Source organism: Nesoenas mayeri (assembly GCF_963082525.1).
Source record: "Nesoenas mayeri genome assembly, chromosome: 1".
Classification (NCBI taxonomy): Eukaryota; Metazoa; Chordata; class Aves; order Columbiformes; family Columbidae; genus Nesoenas; species Nesoenas mayeri.
Window position 1 is genome coordinate 142,695,153 of NC_137541.1, and position 23,926 is coordinate 142,719,078.

The 23,926-nt window shown below is 39.4% G+C and overlaps 1 protein-coding gene across 1 annotated transcript; it reads left to right on the forward strand.

Moving 5' to 3' along the window:
* Positions 1–904: 904 nt before the first annotated feature.
* On the forward strand, positions 905–22,297 carry ADGRG7 (adhesion G protein-coupled receptor G7; the record flags this gene model as incomplete). The annotated part of the gene is given in 21 exon segments (XM_080362518.1): positions 905–977; positions 3,186–3,231; positions 3,233–3,291; positions 6,927–7,007; positions 7,887–7,996; positions 10,406–10,633; positions 11,085–11,159; positions 11,449–11,599; positions 11,684–11,797; positions 12,979–13,139; positions 14,625–14,669; positions 14,673–14,779; positions 15,980–16,081; positions 17,108–17,201; positions 17,205–17,256; positions 17,259–17,468; positions 19,017–19,078; positions 20,059–20,136; positions 20,139–20,212; positions 21,970–22,174; positions 22,178–22,297. Coding segments are annotated over 21 exon segments (2,247 nt in total).
* Positions 22,298–23,926: the final 1,629 nt, after the last annotated feature.

The window sequence follows — 23,926 nt, forward strand, 5'->3', positions numbered from 1 at the left end:
AATAGCTCTGGTTTTGCCTTTTCATTTCAACTGTGATATTAGTCTCTTAGCTTTTAATTTGTCAGTGGGAGATACACTAGCATGCAGAAGAGGATGCTGATTTTGGTACTTCAACAGATTTATCAGATGTTTGTAGGGAGGGAACATAGCCAAGCCCAAGAAATGGCATGTAAGTAATCAGCAATTATTAAACATATGTCAGTAATAATATAAGAACATGCCCAGAGCTTTGTTTGACCTGATGGAGCTAAACCCAGATGAAATGGGAGTTAACTCTCAGTACAGCTCTGCTTCTGCCTAGGATTTACAAAACCGCAGGCAAAAGAGTTGCTAGGAACTGGATTTAAACTGCAGCTACTTCAGGAATGGAGAATATCTCCATGCCCATCTGATGCATTGCTTACTATGTGTAGTTGTAGTGTTTCTTCTTTATTCAAACTTTAAACACAACTATTAGCATTAACAGTTTCCATGATGTTTGACTAAAAAAATCCCAACAGTTCATGACGACATAGTATTAGGCAAGAACCTTTTTGTTTTAGTTTAAAAAGATATATGGTCAAAATCAGTCTGATCCTTGAGAGGATCAATGTTTGTAAAACTTAAAAGCCAAAGCCAAATAAAAAGACAATGCTTTTTGAATCTTAAAATAAAACCAGAAGAGTCCCATGATTTTAAGCCAATGCCACAATTACTGGAGCCTGATGAGTTTTACTGCAAGCAGGGTAGACATGACTGCATTAGTTAGCTCAGGAGTTCACACTTGTGAAAAATACAGATTTCTCCCTGAAAAAATTGCTTTACGATGGTACATGAGACCTTGAACAGCAGGCTAAGAAAGGTTACCAGGAAGCACTAGATAGAGCCACAGTTTTGACTGGCATTAACAGATCCTTTGAGTATCATGTTGTTGAGGAACGCAAAGTTAAGGGCGATACTTTGTGATGGCAGCTGGTTTTTGCTGCATGGGCGGTGTGGTAGGTGTTTCTGCACCTCAAGGGGTAAATGCTGGACTTTTTACCTCACAGATTCATGCTTTTCTGTTTTAATGCTGAAAAAGGAGTGTCAACACTGTCCTCCTTGCCACCTTTCCTTTTCCTTACACGCCTTTGTGCAGCCTGCAAAAGTGCCAAAGCCAGACTCTGACATGGTTAAGAGGTGGACTTGACAGTGCTTGGTCAATGGCTGGACTTGATGATCTTAAAAGTCTTTTCCAACCACGAAAACAATTCTATGATCCTGTGATACCCTAGTCCAGCTGTAGAAGTGCCACCATCACTGCTCCCACCTGTGTCTACCCTGGCTGCTGCCCTGCCTTGCTCCTTGGCAGCACCCTAGCCTTGGTGCATTTGCAGCGCCAGTGCCATTCCCTCCCTGGTTTCAGGATTTGTTGGGCCAGATTAATCCCATTGTGTTACCTTCTGCCTGGCTGCGTCAGGCACGCAGGTTCACCAAGACAGAGCCTTGGAGCTGTGCTGCAGGTTCCTCAGTATTTTGCGGGTTCCCAGGCTCCTAACCTGAAGAAGTGGCTGAGCCCCCGTGTCACCCCTCTGTCACGTGGCCCCATGGTGACACACACATATTCCTGGCAGGTGAGCCAGCACTGCTGGGCAATGGGGCAACAGCTGCCCAGCCAGGCACTCAGCTCACCCAGAAATATCCATTCTCCACAGTGAATGTGCCACCTATTCTCCACAGCTTGGGCCACCCAAATCTCATCTGCTCGGAGGAGTTTTTCTTTCTTTTCTGTAAGATTTCCAATGGAGGGACAATGTGTTTTTAAATGCTGATGGCTAGCAGAGACGTTACTGAGAGACACATAGATGTTATTCCACTGTCATCATAGACATCTGCTGTAATGTAGCTGAGACAGTCTGAAACACAAATGTTAAATAGCAACAACATGAGCAAAAGCCAAGTGATACACGCCAAGAACAGAATTATCCCTGCCACGTGGCACTTTCCCTATAGTTTGCAATGATCTTCCAGTTACATGAATCCCATTAAAAAGTAAGAAGTTAGGCAATCTTTTTAGTTCAGTGAGAACATTAGAAATAGACAATAGCACGTTCCTGACAGCACTGTTTACTTTTGAATTTTCTGTCTTTACTCTGTTAGTCAGTGTCTCAAAAAACAGGCACTAAAATGTCATATCAAATGGTCGTCCTCAACTCCAGTTTTCTGCACAGTTTCAAGGCACAGACTGCACCCAGTGCACAGGGGCACAATTTCCACCATGAACCATATGTGAAGGGATTCCAACTCCATCCTTCACTTAGGGACTGCGAGAGATTAGCTGCAACAAAGCCTTGGCCTGCGGAGATCCCTCAGGTCTTGGACTCATGTCTCAGAGCCTGAGGTCCTTCAACCTCTTCCCTATTGCAATTTCTGCTGCATTCTAGCTATAAAAGATTTCCCAATGACTTTTTAAGAAACCTTAGCATTTTTGGAGCTTGCCAAACACAGAAAATACCATAGTATGTTCAGAAATTTCTAAGATGTGCAATTTGTCTGCTATTGCTTATGCTGTGCTTTTGTTTCCTGAAGCTGTGACAGCCAGTACAACAACTACTTTGAACAAAACCCACTATTACTGCCAAAAAACAGAACAAAAATTGGCACCTGTCCTGGACTGTGGGTAGAGGCTATGGCTGAGACTGGGGCATGGGTTTTTATCTGCTTTATCCTATAATGCTTGGCTTAAATCAGCACATTTCTGTCTGATTCTCAGATGTGTGACTATCCACGTCCTGGTTACCATTCCAGGTCCCTCAGCACTGGGAAACTGTGCCCCTGTTTTTCCTTCTTACTCCTACGAAATCCTGCAGAAGTGATGTGGACCTCTCACAGGTTCAACAGCTTGAGCTTTTGGAAGTCTGGATTCCCACACCATCACTCCTGTTTATCCAGCAGCTGTGAAGAGCTGTTTCTACCTACATCATTGTGGGAACACAAATTAATATTTGAAAGCTTTGTCCCCACATTAGTGCCATTGTTTTTTGGGGTAAGGAGGGTACCAGTGACTGAGTACCTGGGTAAGACTGTAGGTCACATATATATTTTAGTTTAATATTTTTTTAGCTGAAGCTTCAAATAAATCATGTTTGTTTCTTTTCTTCATCAAATAAGGGGGTTTACATGTGTATTTATGCATATATATATATATATATTCTTTATTTACACAGCCACTACAGAATCCGTGTTATCTGCGTGCTTCTGCCTCAATGGTGGCATGTCAGGATGGAGCCTGCGTGTGCCCAGGGGAGTGGGTGGGATCTCTTTGTGAGATAAGTCAGTACAAGTCAGACAGCATGGGCAGCTGGCATCATTTCTGGGAACCCCTCTGTTTCAGGAGACTCCAGATCTTCCTTCCTCCCCTGAGAACTGCTCAGCAGGGTTGGAACTGCAAGCAGAGACATGGCTCTTCTTCCTAGGTGAGCCTGTATCCTTCACCCACTTCTGTTGCTCTTTCAAATGAGTTCTGCATCTGGGGAAGACATTACAGGTTTCAACTGTCTGTGGTATGTTTCTAGCCAATTTGGCTTTTTTTTGAATTCTTCTGTTTGAAGATCACAGTGATCTGAACATCTGATTCAGACCTCAGTATTGCCACGTCTGGCTCCACCAGTATTTAAGGGACACCATCCAGCCTGCAGGACAATGCCTGTCCTCAGCTTGTGCTGTCCCTGGCAATGTTTTTGGATGAGTCAAATTTCCTATGCCTGGTGTAGCACTGGCCTGATTGACTCCCATTTCACTCCCCTCTGCTGCAAGACGGCACCTCTGCACTGCTGTAACTGGAGCAGGTTCTCCCAGCTGATGCTGGGAGGGTGTCAGCTCACCGAGCCAGCAACACCAGAGCAGGTAAGATAAGATCCCTGGGACAGATTTTCCAAGGCAATAACTACATTGTGGCCAATGTCACATGCAGATATGCCATCATGTGTCAGCTGCACCTTTGACAAATGAACCCACATATTTTGTCAGAAGGACATCACAAGACCTGCAGCTTATCCAGCAAAAGATTCTTGGTGAAGACTGCTAGGTAGATGAAAACTTCAGGTCTCCAATGTAATTTCCCTTAAGTCAGGATGGGTAGCACTTCCAACAGACAATGACAGATTGAATGGGTTCATGGTGGATTGGAACATTTGGACAAAGTGTTTCATAGAAGTTGGCCTAAATAAAATAATCATGGCTGGGATTTCAGCACTGGAAACAGACTGTTGTGATGACTCCTATTCCCTATGTTCACTCCTCTCTCATTTTCTATTTGATTTGCTGGAAATTGCCTTAAAGAATAGATTTAAGCAACTGTAGCTATTAAAATACATGATGTAAGAACATTTGGACAGGCATCATTAACTTGAAATAATAACACACATAATTGCCTTTAAAAAAATCTGAATTTTAGTCTGTTTTCTGGGGAAATATTGACCTTCTGTCTGTTGTTCCACCTTCTTGTCAACTTTGACTTGTTGACCACTTTCAATGAAATTCACCAAGTAGTTACAGGTCTCAAACATCTTAGATCCTATGAGATTTGCAGATATCACTATCTGGGTAGAGAAGACCAACCCTGTAAATATCTCACTGAGAAAAAGGCAGAGACTTATCCTGGCACTAAGGATGTGTGGGCCACAAAGCCAGTCAATCCAAACTAGCTTCTCAGATGCAGAGCTCTAAACTGCCCATGACATTTGTCTCCTCTCCACCAGATAACAAGGTAAAGATATGTATATTTTATCTATCTGGAATCTAAAGATGGATGTAGGACACAGAGATGGGGGAGTTGAGGCATGATGGGGCAGAAAGAATGTGGGAACATAGTGCTAAAGGTGTTGGGGAAGTTGGAATGAAGTGCAGTCAGGTGTTGGGGGTACAGAGAAGGTAATCTGGTTTACTGTCAGCAGAAGAGAGCAGGAAATATAGGGCAGACAGCTTTTGTAAACCAATTAGTTTTGATCCAATGGTGACAGAAAAATTCCACTAAAAATTCTGGTATTGTTCAAGGTCTTGATCAAAGACCTGAAGGGTGGCACAGCATGCCCATTCAACCAATCTGCAGACAATATTAAACTCCAGGCAGGGTGGAGGTATTATTGACACAGTCAATGGCAGAGCTTAATTGCAGAAAACCCTTGAGAAACCTGAGGATCATGCCAACAGAAACCGTACACTGTCCAACAAGGACAGGTGCCGATCTCAGTGCCAGGGACATTGGTACAGACCAGGAACTTGCTGGCTGAGGAGTAGCCCTGCTGGAAAGTACCTCAGAATGATGGTGGATGCCAAGCTCAATATGAGTCAACAGCGTGTGTTCATTGCAAACTAAGCAGAGCAGCTGTGCTATGTGGAGAGAAACAGGTTGATGGACACTATTACCCTCCTCTTCTTGGCACTGGTGAGGCACCACTGGGAAATCCATATTTAGTTTTGCTGCCTACATCCGAGACTGGAAAGACTTGGAGAAACGGGAGAGGGTCTATCAGGATGCTGTGAGGACAGTGAGGAGCCTTGGGCAGGTGGCCTACAGGGAGCATTTGATGGAGCTGGGCTTGTTCAGTGCGCTGAGGACAAAGCTGAGGGCAGAGCTCAACAGCAGCCTCCAGCTCACTGAGTGGGAGTTGCAAAGACCATTGAATCCAAACTCTTCTCAGTAGCACCAGAAGGTAAAGTAAGGCACAGCCATCATAAATTGCAGTTTGAGAGGCTGAGATTGAGCATGAAAAGAAATGTTTTGGTTAGAAAGATAGTGTATCAGTGATACGTGTTTCCCAGTGAGGATGTGGAGTCTCTGTTTGGCCTAGATGCCCTCCAGGGGTTCCAGCCATCTCACATTTTTGGGATATATCACCCTGCTAATCACCTCCTAGCAAGTGAGGTTTAGGTTTGGTGCTATAAGACAGACTAAATTTTTGCAGAGTCATGTATTCTAATTTCTTTGTAACCATTTCTATAGAAGAAAAGTATCATTGTGTCATGGGTAACCAAGACCCTGTAAAAAACAAGACCCACAGAAAGTTGTGTGACTTGGCAAGGAAGCCAGTGCCAGAAAAAGGAGAAACATTTCAGGTCCTCTGAGTCCCCTTCGCCTTCAAGACCCTGACCATAAACATGTTTTTTTGACTCAGTCCTGCTAATAGGACACAGTCAGCTGAAATGTGGTCCAGATTAGCAAAAGTTAGCAAAACCAGCATGTTGCAAGTCTTAAGACCAAGAAAAAAAATTCTGCCCGTGGTTCTGCAGTATGTTTTCCAAGTGTTTGCAGCATTGCAAGGTAAATTTGTGTTAAGTTAGTATGGTATGACTGGGTCAGGTCATGGGTCCATGGAGCTGATCATCCTGCCTTTAGAAGTAGATAGTATCAGGTGCTTAGACAAGCTGTGGGGTTCAGGGTGGCTACCCCATCCCATTCCAGCAGGCAGCGTGGCAGTGACTTCCTGTGCCAGAAGCTGCATCTGACCCATCATGATTCAGAGTCACCAAAGGACCACTCTCCATTAATTGTCCAAACCTCATTTGGAGCAAATGTGTATTTTTGTCCCTGCTGTATTTCTGTGGCATTGTGTTACCCAGTCTAATTTCTGCCTAGGTAACACGACTCTGGAAGTGAAGCTTTATAATATTTTACAAATTTTCTAGGTCCAAAGCAGTAAAAACAAGAGATATGGCAAAAAGTATGAGCAGCTCAGCAGTTTAGGCTTATACAAGATTTACCCAGCTGCTTTTATTTTCTTTAGGGCAAAAGATTCAGTGTCTCGGTACTATTTTATTTTAGAACTTTAGTCCGTGTATTAAAAATATTTGATCTGGATTTCTGTTTGTTTGTTTGTCAGGTTTTTTTGTTTGGTAGCTTGTTTTCTTTCCTTCTGTGTAGTTAATTTCTGTGAAGCCAGTACTTGCACAGTGACAGTTTCTGAAAGCATTAAACCTTGCTTTTGAACGGATCATAGTGGGTAAATATGGCAACTCCAAAGAAAAATGTGAACCTGATACTGTGAACCGTATGTGTTTCTTTCCTTTTACTTCTGCTTCCCAAAAGTGAATGTAAGGTTTGTGAGAGATGTTGGATTATTAAAGCAGATGAGAGGTTGGTGTTTGGAGCCAGAACAGCATAGCTCAGGCAGCAGGAACACAAGCCTTTCCACACAGATTTCTACCTCAAATGCAGAGAATTTAAGGTATGCATACTGAGTGGTATCTGTGCCTGTGTGGGACTGGGCTGAGAGTCAGGTAATATGTACTCCTCCTGTACAGCCTTTTGACAGAAAAACAATCTGTTTATGTTCTCCTATTTAGCATTAGGATTTAGGATGCTTCCCACCAACTGTGGTTCTATGAACTGTCTCAGCTTTCAGAGACCTTGTAGAGGAGTAAGCATTGCATGGCTGCTCCACATGCCCTTTGCATTTCTTTCACGACACATAACCTATGTTTATTCAGGACATGATAAGAAGTCTTTCTGATAGCTCACTGTTGATGCTTGTGTCTCCCGTTTAAGAGATGTGTTTCAGCAGCTCTTGCAAAATTCAACCTGTCTGAATTTGGTATGAATAATGTCAGTCACTCTGACAAGATTGTGTATATGAGTATAAAATACATACTCTAAACCCAACAATAACTAGTTAAATAACTGATGGTCACCTGTAACTCTGAAAGACAAATACAGGGTGTTTCAAAAAGATGGACCTAATTTCAAAGATATAGTGGTTTCAAACTGGGTCCATCTTTTTGAAGCACCCTGTATTTTACATGCAAACAGAAAATAACACTGGATAGGGTGTTACACTCACAATACAGTTGTAATTCCCAATGAGATCACGTGCATGTGAGTGAGTGCTTCTGTACTAAATGTGTGCCTTTGTGCTTTTACAAAATTACAGTTAACACTTCAATAGCAATCAGGATGTGCTCCAGAGAAGGGAGAATTCCTACTTTAGAGCCTCACAAAATTCTGAATTGTAATGAAAATCTGGACTCCCTAGGATCACAGGTAATCTTGAATTACTATTTAAACAGTGTCTGAGGTCCTGCATCATCCCAAGGAAAAAAAGGCTATAGGAAATTAAGGCAGGAAACACACGTGTTACATTTCTTAAAACATTGCAGAAAGCAAAACAACCAACCGAAGCCTTTTTCAGTGGCCTTCTTGGCATGTGCCTGCTTTGCAAATGGCCTGAATTTCCAGTTTTGCTTGGGTTTGCCCAAATGAGCTTTCCATTTCATATTTCTTAATTGGCCTGCAGTTTCCTCAGTCAGGTTCCCAGTTTCCGGTAAATACCTCTGAATGGAGACGGTGCTGACCCAAGATATCAAACTGATGAGAAAGCAGAAGGGATTTGGAGAAGACTGGCACGAGGGAATTAAGCGATTCTGGCTCTGACACATTGGGAAGGATTAATATTGAAGCCTTTCCATTCAGTCCTCTGATCAGCTGAACATGGACATAACACTTTCGGCCTCTCAAAAATTCAAATTCAAACTCTCTTGTATGAATGACAGACTCTTCCTGATAAAATCCATAAACCTCTAAGCCTTGCTTTAAGGATTAGCTCTGCCATATCTACAAAACACGGAGAGCTGAACATGACTAAGCACATTACAGAGTGACTTTTTCTCCTGTTCTGCTCCGCATTTTGTTTCCTTATCACTAGTTCCAACTGAAAAAAAAAAAGAAAAAAAGAAACCAGGTACAGTCCATTTAAATAATAGAAGTCCCTTTTTCATGCATTTTTGCTTGACTATTGTACCTTCAACCCAACGCTTTACCTGCCTGGATCCTTTGATGGGAAACTCTTGAGCTCAATATTTTATTTTCCCAGTATACAACCTTCACTAAATGGTTCAATTGTCAAATTTTCTCTAACATAATATACAATATTAGCAGTTGCTATTTCTAATGCTGATAAGATAAAACTTAAGGTAGCAACATTAGGCTATTCTGCTGTCATTAGTAATCTGGGGTTTTACTACGAGCTGTGATGTTGTGCTGCCATCTAGTAGTGAGCCCAGGGCAGCTCCGGGTGCAAAGGTGGCGGTTGGGAAATGGGAGGAGGAGGAGGTGCTCATGCTAGTGATCCACAGCCCAGGTTTAAAAGGATTTTATTCCTTTTAAATACAAATATTTGCTTCGAATACAAAGTAATGCTGTAATTCAGAAGTGAAAATATTGTGAAAATAGGTGTTCACGATGTTGATGTTGTGTATGCAGATGTTTTCAAGTCAAGTAATATAATCTCCAGGAATTAGAAGTGCAAATTTCCTTCCTCCTTATGCAACACATTCACCTTTCTTCCCTGCCATTCCGAGCTTTATAAACACTTCAGAGCTGCATGATTGAATTAATCTTGATTTTGATAGCTTCACAACGTAAAGAATTTGAGAAAAATTCAGTTATTGAAGCTCTTCATTTAAGCTGTTCATTGGCTGAATTAATAAAGGGACCATACACTGTTTAGCTGGTCTCCATAGTCTACAAAGGAAATTCTCCTGAGGATTAGCAGATTTTTATTCTCTTTAAGTTTTATTGTTCCCTATGTATACCTTCATATAACATACAGCTAATGTCTCATCTTTTTTTTTTTGTATTTAGACTCTTAAGATACTATAGACATTTACGCTTTACCCATTAAATACTAACTGACTCAAACTGGATCCAGCCAGTGCTTCTAGCACTTCTTATTAGTACCATCAGCACCAGAATATTTTTTTGTGTGCCTTTTTTTTTTTCCTACATTTATTCCAAGCTGACACTATATACAATGTACTGAAATGAGGATAAAGTTCTTGATGCACATTACGAACACTGTGTTGAGAAGCATGATTATTCTATAAGATATTTCTGAAGTTCCTCTGATGGCTTTTAAAAAATTCTGTTCTGATTATTTAAGGAGTGGAGAAAGGTGTACGAAAGCTTATAGACTCAGAAGCTCGATGACCTCCTGACAAAGGGAAGGTCCTGCTACTGTCTACAACTACCTTATGATAAGGTGTGGATAATAATGGGGCCAGGCTCTTCTGCAAGGTGCACAGTTTTAGAATGAGTGGCAACAAGGGAAATTCCAATTAGATAAGACATTTTTTTCCCCCTTGATGCTGGTCAAGCACAAGCAGGTTTCTGAAGAAGGTTGTGGATATGCAAAGTGAGGCCCCTAGCAGCCTGACCTCAGCTGGCTCTGCTGGACTAGAGGACCTCCAGGGCTCCCTTCCAACCCAACCTACTCCCTGAGTCCATTAAATCATCCCCTGGGGAGAATTTGGAAACTATGCATACTTGCCATGAAGAGAAACAGTTTAGACCAGCAGTTACTTGTATATTTTGATTTTATGTGAGAATGCTATAAAAGTGGTTACTCCTCTTCCATTTCTCATTTTCTTTCTGTTGAATGGCATCTGCAAACAGGTTGAAACTGCAGACTCCAGCAATTTTTCAGCCATTGCAAGTAACATGCAAATCCTCACCTCTGTGCCAGACCAGCTGACCACACAGAACATCTCTGCTGCTGCAAACATTGCAGTGCAGATTCCAAAAAAGCCAAATGTTCCAGAAGAGTCTCAGATGAGACTTATTAAGATTAAAATAAGACTTTTGTGGCTTAATATTTGGGATATCAAATCTGTCCTCCCTCTAGTAGCACAAGGAACACTCTCCTTCCTCTTAACTATACGTAACACCACAACCAAATGCATTCATTTTGCAATTTAGCAGAGTTATTTAAGTAGCCTTGAGTGGATACTTGTGGAAATATTTGTGGAAGTAATTTCTCAGAGCTGAGTGTTAATTTGTTTCTTATCAGTTGTTTAGGCTTGCATATATCTGAAATTCTCATACAGTAATCATTTGATGTTTAAGTCAATAACGTAATCCTTACTGTCTCCATTGATAAAAGTGTGGTATTTATGAACCCACTGGTGTAAAGCTTGTGTTCTCTCAAATGGCAACCTGTACTTTGTTTACTCTGCTGTGTGTAGTTTCAAGCAATGCTTATTAAGTGTTCTCACTTTGCCCATTCACTATGTAGCACATGGGGTGGTTTATTTCAATTGCCTTTGAATATTGCCTTTTTATCTGGTTGTCTCAGGTGTCTGTAGCAGTAATGGCTACAGTGAGTCAGCTTTTGGATGCCAATGAAACAGAACTCAACCACAATAATCTTGTCAATGCTACGACAAGGAAACTTTAGCTTTTGCCATTTTTTTTTAGATGTAGTAAACTGCATTTTCCCTTCTGTTTCAGCATGAAAGTGGTTTCTGGACAAGTCAAAACATTTTAGTGTTCAACTCCAATATGCAATTTAATTGATTCAGTAGATTTATACCAAAATAAACAATTTGGGCTAGATTCTTCTGCTTTGGAGAAAGGATGAGGAGTAGTTCCCTCTGGAGAACCAAATCAGAGAGGGAGCTCAAAGACTGAACCTGTAGCTGTATATTAACAAATAACAGCAACTTTTATCCCACTCATTGTTTCAACACGGCCTCACCAAAACAATGGAGGGATTTTCCTTGACTGGCAACATCTCACAGCACAACGTTGCAATCCAGTCTGCTCCACTGAAATTAAGCTCTTCTACGATGCTATTTTCAGCACAAAGACGTAACTGTGTGTGTATTGTTGGATTTACCTGGACAAAGAGGTATGTACCATAGATCCTAATGCATCCACTGCTAATTTTTGCAGATACAGCACTGGGACATTATCAGTCAACAAAACTAAACACACAGGAAAATGCCCCTGGCCTTACTGATGACCTTAGTACTGAAGTTCAGATACTGGTCAACATTATAAATAACAGTAAGTTCTTTTTCCTTCTCTGTGCCTGTGAAAAATTTGAATGACTATTCACTGAAAATCTCTTTTGGAAAAAAAAAACCCCTTAGCCAATATAAACAATTACATATTGTTTTTTATGCATGCTGATGCCATATGGTGGTACAAGAAATGCACATGTCAAATGAGCTGAATAATCTTATTTATGGATTAATGCACATGTACATGTAATGGCCAGAATGCTTGTGGCATTTGGGACTTTTTCATTTGTTTTATTTTCTAAAATTGAGAACATAATGAACCTTTGACCACACCTCGACAGACACCAAGATCCAGAGTTAGTATATAAGGAACTTGCCTGAAATCCAAAGACATCAACTGTTTCAACTAAAATGACTGTCACCATCAGGTGGCAGCCAGGATGTACACATCCTCGTACGTACATATTGGGATATGCTTTAATGGCATGGTCACATTTTTGCAGATGTCTATTACTTAGACACTCTGGTGCTCAGAGGATAAATTGGTGTCACCCAGGAAAAACAGAAAAAGAGCTCATAGTTCCTCTGCTTCATTTGCTTCAGAAGCTGGTGGGTGTGTGGCAGCTGAGCTTTGAACATGTGCATTTCTCTGATGTGCTGAAACTCACAAGAGTTTCAGACTGGGCATGTGAAATCAGCAGATTTGTCCTCAGGCTCTCTGTATAGTGGCAGTAATACTAAGACATCACAGCACAAGAATATTATGAAGGTGAAGTTTGTGGAGCTCAGACATCATAATGCTGAACATCGTTCATATACAAGCCCACAGGGAAAGGAATAATTCAGTCCTCTCACCAGGGTTGGAGAAGACTTGAACAGATAAAACAGGTAGTCCCACATACCCAGAAATGACAATAAAAAAAGCCCACTGACAGCTCATTAACTGGTCACTGTTCTTTCTGTTCCCTGTTTCAGTCAACAATCCCGTGGAAAAAAAGTGTGATGATGTAATTAAAGACTTTATCATAATGTCTTTATCATAACACTTCCTTCAAGAGAGCTAGATTGAATGCAGTTGTCTTAAAATGGATTCTAAATAAATTTCTAAACAAAAACCTGCTGTAAATATTGAATATGTGAAACAGCATAGCGTAGGCTTCTTAAAAGTCACCAGCTTCTCTGATATCTGCTATCCATACCTACTTTCCTGCTTGCCTTGTAAAGGTTCATCAGACAATGGAAAAGTTGTCTTTGTCATGTATCAAAATGACAAACTCTTTCAGTCAAGGATTTATGAGAGTCGCAGTGGTTTCTCTAAACAAATTTTCTCAGGCAACACTGATGGTGGAAGAAGCAGTGGTGTTGAAATAGCCTTTGGTCCCAAGGTAATCCTTTGCAAGAAATGCCATGTTCAGCTTGAACCAGGGGCAGCCCTTGCCCTACTACTTGTCTTCAGGACTTGGGGAAAGAGACTCATGCATGAAGGGTTTTTTTGCATACTTTCTTCATCTCTGGCAATCAGTAGTTGAGCGAGTTTGTGGAATGTATAGGTCACATAAGTGAATGGTATCTCGACAACAAGGCATAGAAAACATTTTTCAACTTTGGTATTTAACACCTGATGTTACTGTCTTCTTACTGCTAAACTAGGATGTTTGCAAGCAAAATGATATTCCATAAAAAGCTACAGAGATATCAGAGAAGATTTGTCCTAGGGCAGATTAGTCCTAATACAAGAATGAAAAAAAAACAGGTTCCTGGAGGACAATCTTTCTTTCCAGAAGACTATCAAAATTTTTGAAAAAAAAGTCGACATAAATGGCACAGAACAATACACCTACCAATGTGAGGAGTGTTCATTTGTCATACTATATTTTAACTCCTGCTTCCAGTTAAAATCATTGTGTGTTTTGTTTGGACTTCCTCTCCCAGGAACTGATTTCAGATGTTACTGCTTTCTTGCAGGAAATGCCCTATGCGAGTGCCTATTTGCCCAAATAACTGATTTTTTAGACAAAATGTGCTCATGTTTAGCATAGTCTCTCCAGAAAACAGTAGTTGGCTGCTTCTTACAATATTTAACAAAGGTTTTAAGCTCAAATACACACATATGATAGATCAGTAGTCATCATCATAGATCCATACAGTTAAGTGATCTCAGAAACGTGTAATTTTTAAGGAAATCACTGAAACAAACTTGTAATTGATTTTTTTGTTTTGCTCCTACTTTTATTCCTTATTTTAATTGAACTACCTAGTACTGTGAGTAGTTCCTTTCACTACTTATTTGTACTTCAAGCTGCTGGTGGCTTATTAAAAAGCAGTTCTAATTGCAGTACCCTGCAGAAGTATGTTGTCACACAATGACTGCATGCAGTTTGACATAGGACTGCACAAGCACCACTGTGCTGCAGAAGGGGAGGGCATGGTTTGCAGCATTTAGCATTGTTTGCTTCATGTTACAGTGAGGCTGCAGCTCTGGTTGGCAGCAATTTAATTCTACTGATACATAAAAGCTGTTGTTTGGCTTATGCAGAAATATAAAAGCTGTTGTTTGGCTTATGCAGAATTCATTTAGCAGTTTTTCTAATGCCTAGTCGATGTGCATCTGCACTGTAATTACTTGAATAATTCACAGAAATGAGGAGTTTCATGAGCAATCTTGACTGAGAAAGGCTCACAAAGTAAGTTTGAAATGCCAAATTATGCTGCTATTGATATTATTCACAAAGTTTATAGGAAACCCTGTAAATCCCTTAGTAGCCACCAGTTCCCCTTTTAGAGGGTAATTGACAGTACATGCCATTTGCTGGTGCATATCTATATCTGTTTCTGTAGCCACTTTTTCTCCTTGCCATAGCAATCCATAGTACAACACATCCAAACTGCAGCTGCGTGACCATGCCTGTGTCTTCTGAGACTACACTGTCAACCACTGGAGCTCCGCTGGCTGTGCAAAAGAAAGAGACCAGTTTGTGAGTTGCAGGTGTCATCACACGACTAATTTTGCTGTCCTCATGGTAGGGTGTTGTCCTTTCTTGAATGAGAAGGTGGTATTTGTTTTTGTCTTTTTTTTTTCTTTCATCAGTTTGGTTGTTTTCAACTGTATGACCAGCATGCCAATGTAAGGGCGTAGGCACACTGAGCTACAAGGCACAGGAGTTTAAGATGTCACCATGTACTTGTTTCTGACGCATGGCAGAGCTGGCAAATTGGGACAGGCGAGTTGTTGTCAGGTTGCTGGAAATACAAACATATCAGTGAGTCCTGTCCTCCTCTGGCACCAATTGTGGTTGTGCTCCCCTGCCTGTGCACCCCAGTAGCAGGGCAGGGCTGGTGCAATTCGTTCCCATTGCTCAGCTGTGGTGGCCTCCAGCTTTGCATCTCCATTGTTGCAGCTGGGTGTTGAATGAGTGAGTCTAAAGCCTAAAGTGGCCCAAGACAAACGGTAGAGTAGCTTGGGATATGGGCTAGTTGTGGCACTGCCTTCTGCTGGGTAAATAACTCAAAAGTACTAAGCTTTAACTACTTCCTTTGTGTATACACTTATAAAAAGTCATCATTCTGTAAAGATAAAGCCTGCTGCCATTAAGTTTTATATATTGCCCTCTTGTACTAATGAGAACTGTCTCTGACATTTGTTATTCTTTCAGTATTTGTTTCAGCTTCTACAAACACAACATTCCCTGGGTAAAATCACATATCTGTGGTCACTGACTTCTGCAGTATTAGCATTGCACAATTTCTTTTTACTCTGTCTTCACAGAACAGCATTTCTACATTTGTAATATTTTCTGTTTCACTGAATACATTTATATTTACTTGCTGCTTAATTGTCACTATATAAAGAAAGATTGGGTTTGATTTGTAATTCTTCATAACATCTAAGCTTAGACTTTAGCCTCAAAGCCAAAATTCAGAATGTATATCAGTACAAAAAGTTAAAGCTACTTTTTCCTCACCTTGCATTTTTCTATGAATAATTTAATCTGCTGTTTCGCTAAATATTTTATTGACATTGTTAAGCCTCTTCTTGGAGTTCTTCACAAACTTCTCTGGTTTTGAGGTCCAGAATAATTTTGTGTGATCTGAAAATTTTGCTACTGGCTAGCAACAGTCATAACTTTACTATTTTTTTTTTCCAATGTGCAACTAGAAACACATATTTGAGAAACAAATTTATCTCTTCTTGTAACTGAAACAATTTGTTTTCTATGCCTTTCAGATCAAATAAATATGCAAAACCCTTGGAGTATATTTCTTACATTGGTGTTGGATTGTCCATGGCTGGTCCGGTCATTATAATTTTGTTTCAAATATTCACTAGGCAAGAGTAAAGATGTAAAACCGCAAGTATATTATGTTAAGTTATGAAGTTTTGCTCTATATATAGTTTGAGGAAAACAAAGACAGTAGCCAGTTTAGAATATGTTGCAATATTATTGATCAGCAAATAACATAAAAAAAAAAAGGTGCTAATCAGATACCATAGCTTGGGAAGTAAGTGTGGTTTGCTGGTTGAAGACATAAGGTAGCTCAGTCATACTACTCACCTAGATGAAACTTAAACATTTCTGTTAATCTTTTCATGTGAGGGATACATTCAATTAAATGTTAATTAATATTCAATAAATCCACCTTCAAAAATGTGAGCTTTGAAAATAAATGACGTAACAGTTATGTACACTGCTTGTGCTATAGTTTTATTGTGAGTGACTTAATTCAAACACAGTTACAGCAAACTTCCTTGGTGGATGTGCCTGTGATTAATGGTGTCATGTGATGCTCCCTTGAACAAGCAGCAAAGTCATGCTAACAGAGTTTTAGTTAATGTAGATGAATGCATGTCTCTAATCCTGTTTGCACTAATGTAGATTTAGAGTGATTCCATCAAGGTCAATGTATTTAATATTGCAGGAGCTTCCAGACAATGCCTTTTAAATACATTTATAAAACAGCATTTGGAAGTGGAGACTTATTATTCTCTTGTAAAGAGTGTTTAGAAGTACTTGTCTTATGCTATTTCACCCCTTAACACTGAAGTAATAGATTCTAAAAAGTGGAGTGGCAAAAAAGAAAATGCACCCCAGCTCCTATTTGAAAAAAAAGCAGTCCTAAAAAATGCCAGGTATTCTCTGGTCTAGTTGAAATTAGAAAAAACTGATGGATTTGGCAAGTTATCTGACAGTAATGACAGCGCAGAATTCTGCAAACACGTTATTGCTTTGTTTTCTCTCTGTATTGGAGACTGCACACTCTAGCTTGCTTTTAATACCAATGGAAATGAGGAAATATTTTACACCTTTTCTTATTTTGTTCTACTTTTTCCTCCTAAATGTGCTTCTACCAATAGGAAAACTCAGAAGTCATCTGTAACGTGGATGTTAGTGAGTCTGTGTTTATCTATGTTCATTTTTAACATCATCTTCATCTATGGAACTGAAAACTAAAACGCCAGGAATCACAGCAGGAATACCACCAGCTACTACCAGCAACAACTTACGGTACCGCCGGTAACACCTTAGTCACATCTGACATAGTAGATCCTCCTGCAGACCTCTGGTGTACGGCCATGGATGTCCTACTGCCCTATTTTTTGTTGGTGACATTTCTGTGGACAGCACTCAATTGTGCACAATTGTACCTACTGTTGCTTAGAGCCATGAAGCCCCTGCCTGGACACTGCCTCGTAACCATGTCAGTAATCGGATGGGGTAAGATTTAAAATTGTACCTATGACCGCTCTTACCAAAGTATCAGTACATAGTACATTCAGAGAGAGCTGTAAAGATATGAGGACAGCAGTAGAGAGCGATTATAATCAGTGGCTCTCTGTTTTAGCGCAATGTGATTTAATAAATAATCTCCTGTTACCACTCACACTACTGGTATAAACTGAGCTTGTTTCTGTTGTCCTGATTTGGGACCAAAACTGATAGCTTGTTCACTGGGAACGTAGGCCTGTTGTGCGCAGGAGAAACTTCCACAGTAAACATGACATTCAACAATCTGTTTCTGTCAACTAAGTAAAAAAGATCTTTCAGATAAAGTGATTGCATATACAGAGTCAAATTCTTCATTTAGATATCTCTGAGAGTCCTCATGACCTCAGCCAGAGCCTTGCATACATCTAAAAGCAAAGAGGGACTGACATTATTTGTTACATATTATTTATTAGTGAAAAGGAACTACTTGAAGGACTGAAGAATGCAGACAGTTGCTCACTACGAAAAGTAAAAATGTCAGCCTCCATCAAAAAATTCTTCTAATACAGTGCACAGGAATACCTGCCTTTTCCACGCTGTATATTCAGCCTGTGTGATGTGTTGTTTCTGATGGCATCTATCCATCAGTTTTAGATCCTGATTGTTTCATTATTATGTTTTGCATTTGGGTGGAAGAAGAGGCAATTCTAAAACTTTTAGAATTTGGACTGTATGTGCAAGCTAGAAAATGTTGAGCAAAAGCTGCCTGGCTACGCATCACTGTGCTCCATGTATATTTTCATTAGTGCTCCATGTATATTTTCATTAGAACAGCATTAAGTTTTTCACTATGTCTTGTGACTAGTTACACGTGTCCAAAACAGTGTGATTCTGACTCGCTGTTTTCAGTTCTGCTTTGAGAGCATAGCAAATAGTTGGCAGTCTGGAAGATCTCTATTAGGGCTGAAGGAGGAACAGACTTTAAGAAGGATGTTTATTTCCCAGATAAAAACTTGTGCAGGAGGCTCCTTCCTATGAGAACTGCTGCTTAGCTAACAGGTAGGCAGGAGACATGGAAGACAGGACATGAAGCAAAGGCACGGAGGAGGTAAACCCACACTACCATACTTCTTGGAGGGCAAAAGTTACCCTTTGCGCCAAGCCGGTATGAAATGTAATGGTGCCTGGTGCAGAATTTTCTTAAATTAGTTTCTCACCACTAATAAGAGGGTAGTATTGTACAGCTGTGATGAGGGAGTCAACTACAGCACAGGAGGGAGTTTGCTCTGTCACCATTGGGGTTGTCTCTGGAAGCTGTGTTGGAGCTCTTCAGTGGCAGAAATCAGCAAGTCATGGACATGAGCTGTTCTTCAGAAAAACAAGTGCTCACAACCCTCAGTTCTGCATTTTCCTCTAGGCTGTAGAAAACCCACTTAGTTTAGAGCAAGGCAGATGAAACTGACTCTTAAAATCTGTGGGTTTTAGGAGGCAAGAAGGTATTTATGTGGGAGCTATGCAACTGAACAATAAATTGACAATGTCTCTCCTATTAATTAGGAATCCCTACTGTAGCAGTTGCAATAACACTTGGAGCTACTTACAGAGGAGGAAAAGCTTTAAACTACTGACAGGAAGAATTCTAAGTTCATGTGTTATTACAATACTTGCAATCCCACATCTTTTTTGATGGCTTATGATTAACATAATCCTATTTTTTTGTCGATATACTATTCTGCATATTTAAGTACTTGAAACAAAACAAAACTCTTCACTCAAGCTTAACATTCACTATAAGAAATTTCAGTTTCTCCTCAGTGAGGATGTAGGGCACTGGATCCACATTTGCCTGGAATCCTCCCACAGGATCCCTTGTGACTTGAAATGGAATCTGTAGACAGTCTTAGCCTACCAGAAATTCAAGACCTTCATTTAAGTGCATAACCACATTTAAGTACCTAAACTTAATCCTCTCATTTATTTAAAATCTTTTTGGCCAACATAACTATATCCCTACTTATCCTGTGGTTTTGGTGTCAGCATTCATTTAATTGCCCACATGCCAAAGCAGGCTATCAGGCTTACCATGTATCCTGGTGAAACTGGACAATAAAGAACAAAGGTAGACTTCTTTCAGAAATGTAAGCACAAAATCCCTCCCACATGGTGGCCACCTCATAATACTAATTTAGAGAGTGTTGACTTCTAACTGGAGATTATTTGGCGACAAAAAAAAAAGAAGTAAAGACTGTTGCAGGATAAACCTGTCCTCCTGAAGTTGCCCCTGTTTTTCTTTCAACCTTTGTCCCTTAGGTCTCTCCTATTACTCTTTAGCTCTAAATATACTCTAAAGATTAATTTGCATTTGGCGGCCAGATACCTTGTTAGTTATATTGCACCTTACTATACAGTTCCTTGTGAAGTTTGTTTGTAAATCATTTTGCATTCCCCAGAGAAAGAGAAGCATAATTGAATAACAAGACCTAGGAAGCCCTGTTAGGGGCTGTTAGGATGAAAAGTGGAATATAATTTTCTTTTGTTTTGGTATTCTGAATAATGTGTCTAACATAACTTTTTAAATGGTGTCTCCTTATATTAAAAGTTGTTGGCTTGCAGAAATCAGATTTTCTGCATGCAAAAGCCCATGTTGTGGTCATTCCTTTTGCCAGTGGCACTCATACACCATCATTTAACATCATCATCTTCATCAAGACTGGAGTCTCTGTAATATGCAAGAAGAATGAGAATTTGACAAGGTGGGATGGTATAGGACTCTTCAGATCTTTCAGCCAATATATTCCTCAGTCTCTTGTCACCAGCTCAGACTTTCTTGTCACAAACTCAGATTTTTGACAAAATCTTTTGTTTTAAATAAATGTAAACTTAAAGCAGTCAGAAAACAAATTCCATTGTTGCAATGGCTCAGACTTTGTTCAAGTACGTATCAATGAACGCATTTCAGGCTTTTACCCCCTTTTTGTTTGGTTGCAGTGTTGCTCAACTTCACTGCAATGAAGGTTATCCCCAATTTAAATCCATGTAAGTGAGAGGAGAGCTGGGTTCAGCCAAATGAGAATTATGCACTTCTCAGCACATCTGAACATCAGGCCAGTTCTACAGCAGCTTTGAAGCAGATTTACTTGGTGAGTTTTCTGTCAACACGCCATGTATTGTCACAGGCAGTGCATCATAAACTCTCCAGTGTACATTGTATTATATAAAATGTAATAGCTTTAATTTTTATCAATCCCACAGAACTGACCTGTTCAACAAAACTTTGCACCATTTCTTCATTTATTTTACATACAATTTTCATGGCTGGTGCAAACCAAAATACCTTCTCTCTGACCCCTCTCAGGCTTGTGAGAAACTGGATATCCAAACTTAATTGGCATCTTATTCTTAGATTGAAAATTGAGAACACTTGAAGTTATAAGCATTCTAAAATGCTTATAATAGCTAACGTATTAATTTTCAATGCTTCTTATTGCCTTGGTAAGCTTCACTTTCTGTTAAAAAAAGATACATCCAATCTACATATGCCAAACAGATTATGCTGATAAACTTGGATTCATTTCTTTTCCTGGATTTCTTCTCTGGATGATACCTCCAACAAAGGCAGGGATCTGTATGATCACAACTCACCTTAAAGACACATCTTTGCTTTATAGCCCTGAATAAATAAAATTAAAAGTTTAAAGCTCAAAAAGCTAATAAATGGTTTCTCTTATATCAAATCACATGTAAAATGATATTCAGAGTGAATATCAAGAAAAAAACTTCTGCATCAGCTGTGGGAAAGAGTCCCAGGGAAGTCACTAGAGCTTCATGGCTTGAGACCTTTCACAATGATCCTGGAGAAAAGCCTACAGAACAGTACCTGCCTCTTTTTCCCCTGTCGCCTTGCTGGATTCTTGGCTTTATATTCATATAAGGTATATGAAATACTTGAAATAATGGGTCCTTATTATCACTACTGAATATTTTCTACAAAGCAACTAATTGGAAAGATGTGAAAATCCCCCCATCCCTAGATAATAATTTGTTTATTATCAGTTTGATGTACTGAAAACTGAGGGTCTATACACCAAGGGTATCAGATCTGCAAACTCACTGTGTGAAAAGTCCTTAAGTGATTACTACAACACTGATGGGTGGATTAGACCTGTGATTTAAAACTGAAATAATGAATAGGGAACAGAGACCCACCTATTTAAAACCACAAGCCCCCGTTTTTTACCTTTACTCTCTTTTTTTTAATTAACCCAGGAAACTGCTGATTAATCCTTGAAATGAGAAATTAGAAGAACAAGTATAGTAATTTTGAAGTCCAGCAGAGGGTAATAATACAATCATGAGTCATCCCAGGTAATCCATTACAATGTGCAATTGAGGCGACTAGAGTTGCAAGTCCATAGTTACATGGCATAATTTTCCTATTGAAAGTACTTCTTGGAGTTCAAGGTATTAATGTCATTGTTAGTGGCTACTGAAAATTATTTTGTGGATGTTTTTCAAGGCAAATAATATTGACTAATCTTTTCTGGTTTTATCAGCAAAATATTAAGTTCACATTTTCATTTACTCTACAGGGACTTCAGATTTGTATTCTGTACACTTTCAGATCACCAGTCTTCAAGAAAAGAGTTTCTGAAGTGTTTCCTTTTTTTTTTTTCTGGGTGCCAGAGGTACCATTCTATCTGCATTCAAAAACTTACTAAGTTTCAAAATCACAGCCTGCAAAACATTCATGGGAAACTTTCAGACTAGCCCAGACTTTTCCAGGAAATACTTCCTTGTCTACCCTCCTTAACTGGAGTTACAAACCTGTAAATATGTGAAATATAATCCTGCATTTTTCATGGTTTGTTTTATGTAGATCTCACAGGGATCTTGAATGACAGACATACTACTTCAACTGCAGGTAGCTCTTTTGCCATCTTTGGTTTTAATAAAATAAGAACACCATGTTGAATTTTAAATAATCTAGTTTATGAAGTGTGGTCAGATTTACCTCCTGCTTTCATTTTTTCTGAAAATGAATGTGGTGTGTCTTGAAAACTTCCAAGCTGCTCCAAATCAGGTAATGGGCATGATTAATGTGATGGCTGAACATTTAGCGATAGCACCTCTTAGTACACTGACCATGATACACGAGACTTTCTGAATGTCTTCATAGAAGTGTTTCAGCAGTCCCAAAATGTTCTCTGTATCTTAGAAATCCATGCTCTCTCTATGAAGCAGAAAATAGGTGTTCCCTAGTATTGATAAGCCTTCAAAAAGAGCAGTCACAACAGGCACAAGGCTGAAGTTCGTCACCACTGCTCCACAATAGGCAGACAAGGTCATTAAAAGTTACCTAGGAAAGGTAACTCATACTTCCCCAGCCCTGTCCCGGACAGGAAGTTCATGTTGCTATGGGCATCCATTTTTTATTTGTAAATCAAATTTATAATACCTGTCGCTGTCAATTCCTTCAATTTCATTGTATAGAGTATTTTAGACATTACAGTCAGCTTTAGAAAGGATGATATTTGATTGTGTTCTAAATATAGCTAGAGAATGGTTCCTTAAATGAGTGATATTTTCTAGTCTTTGATTTTTTTCCCCATAAATAAAACTATTCTCTAAAGCACATTCCATTTAATTTTGAACACAGCCCTTTTAGAAAACTAATATATTGTCTCCATATTATACCAAAAACCAAGCAAAAACCCAAGAAGAATTTGAAGTATTGAATTGGAAAAGTGTTGACTTTCTACTAATTAAATTAAACATCCTGTATCTTTCATGTTAATAAAATGCTGTTATAGCCAACATTGAGCATGTCTCACCTAATATAAAACATATTCAGCATAAAAAGCCTCATAAAATTATATGTTTTATGGCTTTTTGCCAATTTTTTTTCAGCCAGGGAATCCTAATGTCAAGAATGGAACAAAGCAAAATGATCTTTTTCAGGTTATATGCTTACTTGTTACAGGAACAATAGTTCAGCTCTTATCTACACGTGGAATATATTGATCTTAATGATGTAGTGTACTTTGGTACTCTTTGTGATATGTGGGCTTTAAGGGTCATGAAGTTTCTTTTCATTAACACTTTGGAAACACTGCTTTGACAAAGAAATGCATTAGAGAAGGACTGAATTATCAGTACAAAGGTATGAAATATGACCGGTAGAGAGTGTAATGGATGGCAAAGTCCTGTTTTCCAAATAACTTTCCTATATTTTTAAAAGCAAAGAGATGATATTTTTTGCATTGAAAATGCAAAATTTATTTCTAAGTATTTTCTAATACTTATCAGAGAATCCTATTGAACCCCACTCTTCCTACTCCTCAAAATATTTAGAATTAAAACCACATAGTATATTCTGCTTTTTTGGCCTCAATTTTAGTGTGAATAACACCTGCTTCTTACTAGTTTGACTTGTTATTACACTGCTCTAAGCAGAGGCAAAGCTGTGA